Raw genomic sequence first — 11,979 nt, 5'->3', positions numbered from 1 at the left:
ACAAATTCGCTGACTCTCCCCAAACTTACTGCCGACATGACCCATACCTTAGAATCCCCATTAGAAATTGATGAGATTCAAGCTACAATCTCTCAGATCAAAGCTAAGTCTGCCCCTGGTCCAGATGGTTTTTCTAGCCACTATGATAAGACTTTTTTTCCGATTCTGGGGCCGCACATTCTAAAACTTTTTTGCTCTTTTATGTCCACTGGCACCATTCCGACAGAAAACGTACATGCCCACATAGTTACGTTACCTAAACCAGGTAAATCCCCTGACAAATGCGCACATTTTCGCCCGATTTCTCTCCTTAATACGGATGTTAAGCTTTATGCCAAAATTATAGCTAATCGACTCTCCTTACTCTTGCCTGCTCTCCTCCATAATGACCAAGTAGGCTTTGTTAGACACCGACAAGCAGTGGACAATACCCGTAAATTTTTGGAATTATCTTGGGACACGGCAAGAACCTCTACCCCTGGCCTTTTCATTTCTTTTGATGCAGAAAAGGCCTTTGACCGTTTACATTGGGTTTTTCTTTCATCGGTCCTTAGTAAATTTGCTTTTCCTCCTTCTGTGATTCGCACTATCATGGCCTTGTATTCTACGCCTTCGGCCTCGGTTAATTTTTCTGGTTTTCTTTCTGCTCCTTTCTCCATTTCCAATGGGACGAGACAGGGCTGTCCCCTTTCCCCACTGCTATATACCCTAGCTTTGGAGCCTTTGGCCCAAAAGATACGGTCTGATCCCCTTATAGCTGCTTTTTCAGGACACAGTGGTGATTCCTCTGTTCTTGGTTTGTTTGCAGATGATATATTGGCGGCAATTACAAATCCTTCCTCCTCTCTACCAGCACTGCTGGAGCAATTCGATAGTTACGCCCGAGTTTCCTATCATAAGCTCAATATTAGTAAAACGCAGGCTATGCCTTTAAATTTACCTCTTTCGCTCTCCCGTTCCCTTCGCTCTTCTTATGCATTCGACTGGTGGAAGGATTTTATCTCTTACCTAGGGATTAAACTCCCTAAAAATCTGGCTAAACTTAATACTTTTAATGCATTTCAGACATGGAAATCTATCCAAGGTGAGCTCCAGGCCTGGCGTTCGTTCGATCTTTCCTGGTTGGGTAGGATAGCCTCAGTCCTTCCCAGGTTGTTATATGTCTTCAGAGCAGTCCCGATCGTCATTCCACATAGTTTTTTTTACACAAGTACAACACATTCTGAACGAATTCATTAACAAAGGGGGGAGATCGAGGATCTCGAGACAAGCTTTTTTTGCACCGCGCTTTAAAGGCGGTTTGGGGGCTCCCAATATTGAAGCGTACTATAGGGCCACTATCTTATCCCAGGCGGTTATCTTTCATTCCAGGGAGGATATTCCTAGTTGGGTGCCTCTCGAAAACTCCATGTTAGCCCCACTTTCAGTGAGTCAACTATTATGGCTACCCTCTCGCCATGGTGCAGAATCCTCCTGTTGTGATATAGGGAATTTGGAATACACTTACAGGATAGTAGATTTTGCCAGGCACTTCAGCTAATAAAAGTCCAGAGATTGTAATGAAAGTCCAAAAGCACACTGCTTATGTTGAATAATTTTCAGGTACTTCTTTGAGAGGATTCTGCACCATTGGCTTTTTCTCTTTTATACCTATTTTAGAAATTGAAGAAATAAAGAATATTTTACCTTGAAGAGCCTGTATACCATCCGTATTTTGTGAGTGCATTCACTACACATCCACACTTTATTATTATTGATTTGATATATTGCACTATTATTTTTTACTTTTCTTCCCTACATGTACATGCGCCCCTATACCTGTGTCATTTTGTTTTGTTGCAGGTTCTCAGTTGGTAGCTTGGATTGTTTATCATTCCCATGTTTACTGGGCTCAAAGAAGAGCCGCAGTTAGGAGAAACGGTCTGCAACTGGGCTTTTCTGCGGACCAGGTTCATGTGAAGAGGCTTGGGGTGATGGCTATGTGGTGGGAGGGGGTGTTGTTGACAGTGGTGAAGTACATCAGGTTAGGGGTTTGGCCCGAACTTTCCGTCATTCACGCGGGCGGTAATGACATGGGGTTATGTCTCAGCGTGAGTTGGTTTGGAGAATGAAGCAGGATGTGTTGAGGTTGATGGCGCTGCTTCCTGGTGTAAAGCTGGTGTGGTCTGAAATGGTCCCCAAGGGGACATGGTGCTAGGCATGGGAGAGGAGTCGGGGAAGGTTATCAAGCTCATGGCGAGTTTTGTTGGAAAGCAGCGAGGTGTGGTGATATGGCAAATGGATCTGGAGGAGGAGTGTACTGGGCTTTTTATTGCAGATGAGTTGCATCATAGTGATGGAGGGTCGGATTTGTTTAATTTGAGTGTTGTGGGTGTGATTGAAAAATCTTTTTTCTTTTGTGGGGGTGCTCATCTGGCTTGAGGGATCAAGGGATGGGCTCGTTAGGTAGCCACTGGTGGTAAAATGTTGGTGGGAGGTTCCTGGCTGGGTATGTTTGCTGGCTGGGGCGGGCCTTCACATGATTCCCTCCTGTAGGTGACGTTTATGGTTTGGTCCTGGTTGACCCTGGCAAGCTTATAGGTGATCAGTTTACTGAGCTGTAAATGTAAATGTTGATATGTTTCTGGTTGATGTTCTTCTTTAATATTTTCTCTCTGTTTCTTGTATAGCCATTTGGTCACTGCTGGGGGGTGGTAGCTTACCAGGTAGCCAGGGGGTGGGTGCAGGTTGTTATGTGGTTCTAGAGCCACTGGTGGGAACCTCGGATGGTGCGAGGCTTTACAGGATGCCCTCCCATAGGTTTGGCCCTGGTTAATCCAGGCATGCTTATGTTCACATGCATGCTTATGTTAGTGCTTCACTTTAAGTACACTTTCGTTTTACATACATGCTCTGGACCCTTTGTGTATATTAACGTAGGTTTTGCCTGTACGTGTTTTTACAGAGGTACAATGAAACATTACATATGTGCAATTAAATATAAACATATATTTAAATATAAAATCTGGGCCATGATGATCAACAGCTACTACTGAATCCTAATGAAATGTAGTGGATGACTACTCATTTGAATTCCCATGGACAAGTGTCTTCTGATGCTCTCAGTGCCCCTTTGCTGCCCACCACTCCCCTATGCCCCAGTCACTTTCCCTCAGCTCTCCTCAAATCCTCCCTACTGCCTTCTGATCCTCCCTGCCCCTTCTTATCCCTCTGCTTTGACATGCCCATGTCTTTGACCACCCCCCAGCTCCTCTCTGCTCCTACCACATCTGTTCTTGCCTGCCCTCTCCAGCTCCCCTCTGCTCTTATTTGCTGCCTTTGCTGCCTCTGACCCTCCCCTCTGCTCCTCCTAGCCCTCTGTTGGCCCTTCTGCTCTGATCTGCCCCTTCAGCTTTACTCTGAATCACCTGGCTCTATCCTCACCCCCCATCTGCCCCCCCCCTCCGCTTTGGCCTGTCTCCTTCTCCTGTTTAGTATGTAAAAGAACATTTTGTATTATTAATTATAAAATTAAAACAATGTGCATGTATCATTTGTTGAAATTTAAAGAGAGAGAATTTCAGGCTTTGCTAATAAAACATATTTTTGATGTTGTGATAATTAGTGCAGCTTCACTAATGCAGGTATCAATAGGCCAATAAAACCACAATAAGATTGCTAATTTAGTTGCATTTTGACATTTGCTCTACTTTTACTACATAATCGCACATGACAGGTTAAAGCAAAGCATGGATTATTAAGGGCATAGTTTTAATAGGAAAGAAATCATTAATTAGTAACCACTTCTCCAATAAAATCTTGCACGTGCAACCACATCATTGGAGTAGTCTTTTCCAGTAGTGAAATTATCCACCCCACTAAAGCTGCTGACACGTCCTGGCCCAGCATTATAAGCGGCAATAGCTCCTGAAACAGAAAATGCAATTCTAATTTTAAAAAACACATTTCAAATTTTTATCATTAATAATCGTATTATCCAATTTTGATAACCAACAGTAAGTAGACTAACGTATTGTTATTTATGATAGTATGGAAATAAATTATGATAAAGATTATTTTCTAACATTGTTTTTGGTAACAGAACTACACCAAGAAATAGTCAGCAATTTAGCAGCCCAAAACAAACTATCTTAATGGACTTTTCTTTGCGCTGGCCATGGCTTTTGAATGGTCACAGATGGATCTGTACCCTAGTTGGTGTAGAAAGCTAGCATGGGAGAGTCACAACAGGGAGCTACTGACTTCAGCCAAAAGTGGGAATTGCTCTGAAAGGAGACATTCACAAGTAGACCAGGACCCTAACTGCTGTTATTACGGTACTATCATTACTATTATTATCCTGGCCTCATGAAAAATTAAATGTGGCATGGCTTTGTTTGGTTAAGATGCATAGTATATTATAGGATTTATTTTATTGTAACAAAGATTTGGGTGACTAAGTGTTTGGGACTTTATTCCCTATTCTCATTAGTCCCTTGGATTGTCCACTGAACCCTTCTTATATCTAAAGGTAAAAATTGTTTCAAAAACAATATAAAAAAATCTTGTTTTTTTAAGTGTCATTATTCCAGGTGTGCCGTTGATAGCGAGACATTCTCCTCCCACTTGATGCCGGGCCGATGTTTTTTTTATATATATATTTTTGCTACAGTTATATTTAGGCTACACTTTAGAAACAGAGTACCATTTATCTAGGGATTTCTTTTCAGGAAATGTTAAGCTATTCACAGACACCTAGTTTAGGACAAACCATGCATTACATAACAGGTTTAGAACAAATTAGAAGAACATAAATTCACTGCCACCCACCCCTTAGTAAATGTATCCAAAAGATGTGGTTGTTTATATATGTAGATTGCACACACAGGTCAAATAGATGACAGTACACAATACAATACAGTTTATGCACATAAGAAGGGGATGCATTTGATAATTGTGCTAACCAAAAATATGTAAAAACTACATCTGTCCACAAGCATAGCATATTTTTTGGACCCCTGGTGCTCCTGGGTTTATCACCATCATCAGCAATCTGACAAAGCATGTTGTGGTGCAAAAAGCTTATCAGATTAACTCTTTATTAAAACAATATAAATATATTTTCAGGAAATGTGTCTCTCCTTGACTTGTCAGTTTTTTGTTGCTGTTGCACTTATTACCATTGTAGCGAGCATCCACATTTGCTGCCTGCTCCGTGGACACAGCCGCTTTCTAAAGGCTCTTTATGTACATATAAAACTTTTATTCATAGAACTGGATTTCATTTTAAAAATCTGGTCAGATTTCATTTAAAAGTTGTATGGAAATATTGTGATCATTGTATAAAGCATATTTAAAGCCTGTTTATGTTGCTTTATAAAATATACTTAAAGCCTCATCAGACAGTTGTAGTCTACAAAATAACCCTGATTTAACATTGTGTAAACACGTTTTCATTTTGTAAAATAAAAGAATGGTAGCTTTGCCATGTTCTGCATTAAATTTCATATTGCAAATATATTCTTCCCCCTTGTGTTGACCCGTGCTGAGCTCTATCCTCTCCATTTGTCTCCAGGTGTTCACTATACCCTTTCACTGGCTATAAATCAATGCTGCATCTGAGTATATCTATCCTATCTGTGCTTTATTATGTGTGCACTAATGTCTTAATGACAGGTTATGACCCAGCTGTTGCCATCACTGCCAGGGCCTGACTTAATATGTACCTGGCGTCAGTGTAATGAAGTTATTTTGACCCAACTTTCAGTATCCAAATCTTATGCAGTTTGTATTGCCCCCACCAAACTCTTGATGTTGGTGTCCCTGATCTCTCCAGCTTTTACCTTTCAGTTGTTGATTTGTTGTCCAGTTGGGGAATTTTTTCTTGATGCTATTAAACATTCCAATTAGAATATCTGTGCCCTGAGAAATGTGTTCCTCACTGTTCCAGGCTCCAATAGGCTTATGGAACCTTTTGTCAACCTATGAACAATAATAGAGCAGAACTCAATGTAAGGTTCCCAGTATGGCCTCATAAATACAAGTTATGCTTTCAAGCAGAATGTTCCCACATTAATTATACTGCACAGTGCTAAACATATGGTGGGGCCAAAACATGAGCGCAATTGAATGCATTTTCCCCCCAAACAAAAAGTTTGGATGCACAAATACAGACCTATATTCTTTGTCAATAATAGAACATATTAGAGCATGCTGTAAATGAGCCTCCACCTATGAAGGGTTATGAACACTATTTTTTTCTCATTTTTAAAACTGTCAAAGAACAAAATGATACGCAAACAAATTATGCAATGGCTTTCATTATGAAGGATATGTTGCCTTGTATAATAAGCGTAGATGTGGAATTGCCGGTAAAAAATATTGCTGCCACAAATGCTTTAAGTACGAGTAGCAGTTGTTTCAACATCAGTGCTCTCTGATATGTTCACTTATTCCCCTTAACAGTAAGCCAAATAACTTGTCAATTAAAACTGCAAGGCTGGGACAGGGCCCTGGTGTCCACTCCATGACCCAGAAACGTAATAATTATATACCTCTCATTGTGACACAATCATCATAGGGAGCGCTACAGAGGGTGGCATTTCCCCCAGCACTTACATACAGCATTACACCAACGAATATTAATCACTCATATAACTCATATATATGTGTGTGTGTGTTACCTGCATCACTCCCCAGGCATTGCCTCCATCACCCCATCCGTTTTTCAGAACACTCCCACCACGTGATTCACGAGATATGATTCCAGCGATGACAGCAGCATCCATTCCTTTTTTGTTAGCCACGGATTTAATTTTAGCCTTAAGGTTGTTTACTCTTTGGAGATCTGTCTGTGCCATACGCTCAGATGCTCTGACACCTTTATAAGAGAGAAGGAAAAGTAATAAATATCAACATGGTAGCCTTGCAATGGACTGCTTGCAGCATGTTTAGAACAGAGGTTGCAGTCAAGACTCATACAAAACCAAGTGGCACCCCAGGCAAGAATATTCTCTTGACTCCCCCACACCATTGTTTTACATAGATAGTAATATTAGCTGGACCGAGTGGTAAACAGAGTAGGGTTTAAGCAATTATTTATTATACAGGGGCAGCTGAGTCAGGTAGACAGGATACATCACAACCAGGCACAGGAAATAATTCCTCTGCCCCTACTCAGGTTCTTCACTACTCTGTGACCTGCTCCCTACACGTCACTCTGCACACCACCTTCCTGGCTCATGAACTGTAACACTATAAGCAAAAACACACTAAGTCTAAAACTGTACACAAAAACCCTAGTACTAAACATGGACACTAACACTAAATACTGACTCCCCCCCACACACACTATAACCCCTTACACTGACACACAACACTGTGCACTGACACCTTCCCAAAAACCACACACAAAAATTGTACACTGACAGCCCTCACACACATACCCATTCACTGACACCCCACAGAGTTTATCATTGTACACTAACACACATACACACCCCCATCACACACTAACAATGTACACAGAAACAAGAACAGTTTAACTTTGTAACCTGCATTTTAACCTCCACATACGCACTTTTTTTTAACCTGGTGGATTGAAAAGCCACACACACACTCCTTTTGACCGGGGATAGGCACAGACATGGTTCATGGTGGACATTTGCACAATTGTTGGACTCAACAAAGGACCCTATACGCTTTTCAGTTACTGAATAGTCCCCATGGGTAAAATGTCGGTAGAGGGAGAGCCATGAACAGGTCCTACTCCTCAAGGTTTTTGTAAAAGCCAGCTTAACTTAGTTTTTTTAGATGTCCCTATGGACCCTGCCTTTGTTTTCTTTAATGTTCTTATTTATTTTTGTAATATGCTTTGGGGTGATATCTATTTTTTTAATACATATTATCATTCATTTACTAATTCAGTCTACTTACTAAAATACTAAAAAAAATGTATGCACCTAATGCCTGGATCACACTTCTACTTCATTTCGTGTCCTTGGGTAGCTGAGACTAATGCAGGCTTACTGACAGAATAATGAAGCCTACTTAGTCATTTTTCGCACCTTCAGAACCACTGAACTATTTCAGGATACTGAAAACTAGAGGCTAGGTCTTGCTCGAACAAATGAAAAAGGAAAGGAATGAGACACTAGAGATTTTAGGTATGTATTTAACTTTTCTTTTAAACGTATCTAGCAGATATTATAAAGCAGAAGCCTATATACCTGAATACATATTTAGTTTTATATTCACAGTCGGGGTTTTTTGCCGGTAGTGATCCCTTTAAGGCCAGGGAGGCACTGTTAGTTTTTACCTAAGCAGCTGCAGCTGTTCCCAACCTCCCTAACCCTAACTCTGGAGCAATTAATTCATTGTCAAACCACAGATAATTGGATCAAATCATATTTAACTAGGTAATTGATACTCAAGTTGATGGCGTTGAATGCTGGCATGTGTTGAGTCAAGCTGTTTTAGTCATGTTTCCTCTGAAATATAAATGACTGTATACAACTAATTAAAATTAAGTGATAAATTATAGTTTATCATGCACTTACCGCAATAGTCCAGTCTGTCTTGTCTGGCTGTTTTACATGAAGCACCTGTAGTTGGAATACCAGCGATATCTCCATAGTTCCCAGAAGCGCTTATACTGCCTGAGAATTAAAATCATGTCAGGTTAAATGTTTAACAAGACCAACATTCATTGAATAACATGTAGAGTCCAAAGTAAACATCTCAGACCTTAAGCATTTTTGTGATTTTGCATCTTGAATGTTTGTACACTAAAAGGGATCACATGCATCACTGGCACCAAAATGACATTGTCCATTTTTGAGTTAAATCCCTAAAATATCTACAAAGTTGTAAGAAAGGCATCTACGTAGGTGCATTTCTATGCACATCAGAGATCACTAATATAGCTACGTATAGTAATTTTAAAGAGTCTGTTATCATTTTATCCTGCTATTTCCAACGCTCTTAGTATTGTGGATGGTTGTGATTTTATTTTGTTTTCAACGTGTATTTAGCAGGGAACTCTGCAAAGAGTCATTGTTGATGTCGTAATTTTATGGAATACTCCCTTTGATTTTGGAGTAGTTCCCTCTCATTTACTTACCAATAACAGCAAGAAGAACCAGAAGTGCAGAGTGTAACATGTTTCTTTTCAAGTAATACCTAAAAATAAATAAAACAAATCTTGTAACTGGACACACCTTAAGGTAATTAAGTTATTCATCCCTAACCAATCCGATACTCCCCTATATCTCTGCTCTTATCTCCATTCTCCTTACCACCCCATTTGCTCTATCCACAACTTGCTTCACTGCCCAACCTCATTGACCCTGTATCTACTCTCTTAGACCATCTGTGGTCCCACCTTTGAGATCTCCGGTCCACTAATATAGCTGCTCCTGCATGCTCCTCTCTACAATAAAATCATCTTCGTCCAAGCAGCCCCTCAAATTCTGTCTCTTTCCCTCCCAACATTCTAATGGACTGCAAGCTTGCAAGAACAGGGCTATCATCTCATTCTGTAATAGTGTTCATATAATTGTCTTAAACGACTGGTTTTTAATATTCTGTATAGCTGTCAGATATGGTTGTAAATTTATGGTAATTTCTAAACCAGCTACTGCAGTATCCTTACCTTTTTTCTGGTTTCTCTCCCTGTTTCCTCTTGCGCGCAGTTTATTTGTGAACCTGCTGCTGTGGTACAATATGTAGTTCTGCTTTTATATAGATATTTTTGGGCGGTGGCCAAGTTCAGCAATTACGAAATCTAGATTCCGGAAACACGTAAAATGTGGGAAAAACCCTTGCTCCCTGGGAGACCATTATTGGAAACTGTCAGTAAAATAAACAACCTAATATTTACTGAATGACAAGCATTCTTATTTTTAGTTAGATTCCAAATATTTTATGAGTCGCCAGCCCCAAAAATCTCGTAAAATGCACCTGTAAAAGTATTTCAACATATTGATATCACACTCTATATCAAGTTTCACTGTTGTACAATAGTTCCACTATCCTTTGTCCTCTGATGGTTTTCTTTAAAATGCAATGAACTATTTAAATTTTATTAGTGAAGATCATTTTCAAATACCACCAAAAGTTGAATTTATGTGTTTCACCCAAACATGTTGTGGCAATTGTTAAGACCTTTCTGTTTAATATAATAGTTATTATATTAGTATTAAGTATTATAGGGGATTGTGAGGGAATTGATTAATTTCTAAAGGAATGGGGATAGATGGGGCTTGAGAAAGGTCACGTGATGTATGGATAGTTACATAGTACATAAGGTTGAAAAAAAAGACCCAAGTCCATCAAGTTCAACCCTTCTACCTAACCTTCCTACTCTTGATCAGGGGGAAAGAATTCCTTCTTGACTCCAAAAGGCAATCGGATTTCTCCTTGGATCAAGAAGCTCTAAAATATTAATTCAGTTTATAGCCCTGAATGTCATGCCTTTCTAAGATGTTAAGCAAGGGTGTGTAGTGTGAGTGACAGTTGGAAGCTGAGTAAAAACTGGTGATTTTATTACAGTTAGTATGTTACCACTACAAATCTTCTAAACTGTTTAATAAAGGATTTCCAGAATCATTTCTGCAAGTCAACTCCTCCTGACACCTACAGAAGGCAAGGGAGATACCAATAAACCATCACAACATAATCTGTATAATCTATATAGTCTGTAAACCTGGAGGGATATTATGCAGGAGTTTTCGTAACTCAAGTATCGTTATCATTCTCTCTTGGGGTGATATATATGTTGCAGATGGATTCGCGTTGTAAGAGAAGCTTTTCTGCATCTCTTTTTATTTGTAAATATTCTGGCATCCGGAAAAGCGCGGAGCCACGGCATGCACCATAGGGACGGGGGTCTTCCCTGTTCCTCCTAGGTGAGGGGTGAGGGCGAGGTGAGGGTCTGTGTGGAGGCTCAGCCCTTTTGCAGACGTACGTGGGTAACAGACCTTATACCGTGGCAAAGTGGATGGAAAAAGAAGACAGAAGAACGAGAAAAGACAGGTGAAGAAGCAGAGGTGCGGAAAAGGAGAAAGGGGCACAGAAGCGGTTGGTGGAAAATGAGACGGTGAGAGAGAGAGAATGAGAGTGTAAATGAGAGTATAAGAGAGAGCGAATGAGTGTGTAAATGAGAGTGTGAGAGAGCATGAGCGGAGTGGCTACCTATCTATTAGCTGGCTTTCGTTATGAGGAAGACATCAGTGACAGCCAAGGAAGGCCCACTAGATCTCCTGGCTCCCGTTAAACTGTGCTTAGTAGGTTTTTGTTATTTGACGCAGGAAAGCAGGACATTTTACATATACCGTATTTGCTCGATTAAAAGACGAGGTTTTTTTCAGAGCAAATGCTCTGAAAAATACCCCTCGTCTTATAATCGGGGTCGTCTTATAATCAGACCTCAAAGTCTGACTATGAGACGACTAAGATCCAGATCCCCCGCAGCTGCAGGGGATCTGGATCCTCCTGTCTCAACCTCCCCGCCCCACTTACCGGTACTTCAGAGTCCCCGGTGTGCAGCTGTCATGTAGCTGGCGCAGCGTGTAGACTCACGCTGCAGTCGGAAGGAGGCGTGGCTAGCAGCGGGGGTTGTCTGCGTGCATTGCGCAGACATTCCCCGGCTGTCAAAGATCAGAGTTCCCGGCACCGGCGCTGACGCGGGAAACTCTGATCTCTGACAGCTACATGACAGGAGACTCAGAAGTACCGGTAAGTGGGGCAGGAGTGTTAAATGGGGGGCATAAGGCATTTCTGGAGGCAGGGTGCTCTGTGAAATGCCTTTTAATCCCCTTAATGCCACTCTGCCTCCAGAAATGGCTTTTTAACCCTCTATACGCCACTCTGCCTCCTGAAATGCCTTAAACCTCCCTATATTCCACTCTTCCCTATAATATGCCTTTTAACCCTCTAAGTGCCAGAGTGGCATATAGGGTTAAAAGGCATATCATGGGGCACAGTGGCATATAGGGTTAA

At 40.9% G+C, this 11,979-nt stretch overlaps 1 protein-coding gene across 1 annotated transcript; it reads right to left on the bottom strand.

Moving 5' to 3' along the window:
• Positions 1–3,661: 3,661 nt before the first annotated feature.
• LOC128475027 (lysozyme g-like) lies at positions 3,662–9,155 on the bottom strand. Its single transcript, XM_053457480.1, has 5 exons — positions 9,101–9,155; positions 8,538–8,636; positions 6,663–6,859; positions 5,823–5,961; positions 3,662–3,906 (listed from the first exon to the last, which is right to left on the bottom strand). The coding sequence occupies exons 1-5, from the start codon at positions 9,138–9,140 to the stop codon at positions 3,773–3,775; spliced, it is 609 nt and encodes a 202-aa protein (XP_053313455.1). The 5' UTR covers positions 9,141–9,155; the 3' UTR covers positions 3,662–3,772.
• Between the last annotated feature and the right edge of the window lie 2,824 nt (positions 9,156–11,979).

Source organism: Spea bombifrons, chromosome 2 (genome assembly GCF_027358695.1).
Source record: "Spea bombifrons isolate aSpeBom1 chromosome 2, aSpeBom1.2.pri, whole genome shotgun sequence".
Taxonomy (NCBI): domain Eukaryota; kingdom Metazoa; phylum Chordata; class Amphibia; order Anura; family Pelobatidae; genus Spea; species Spea bombifrons.
The sequence above is the reverse complement of the archived record's forward strand: the minus strand, read 5'-3'. Positions and strand labels throughout refer to the sequence as shown.

Bases quoted from the DNA above. Each gene is read 5' to 3' on its own strand.
- LOC128475027 (XM_053457480.1), bottom strand. From the start codon at position 9,140: ATGTTACACTCTGCACTTCTGGTTCTTCTTGCTGTTATTG. The intron at 6,860-8,537 runs GTAAGTGCATGA...TCTCTTATAAAG, and splicing joins AGACAGACTGGACTATTGCG to GTGTCAGAGCATCTGAGCGT. The intron at 3,907-5,822 runs GTAAAAGCTGGA...TTTCTGTTTCAG, and splicing joins AACAAATCAACAACTGAAAG to GAGCTATTGCCGCTTATAAT.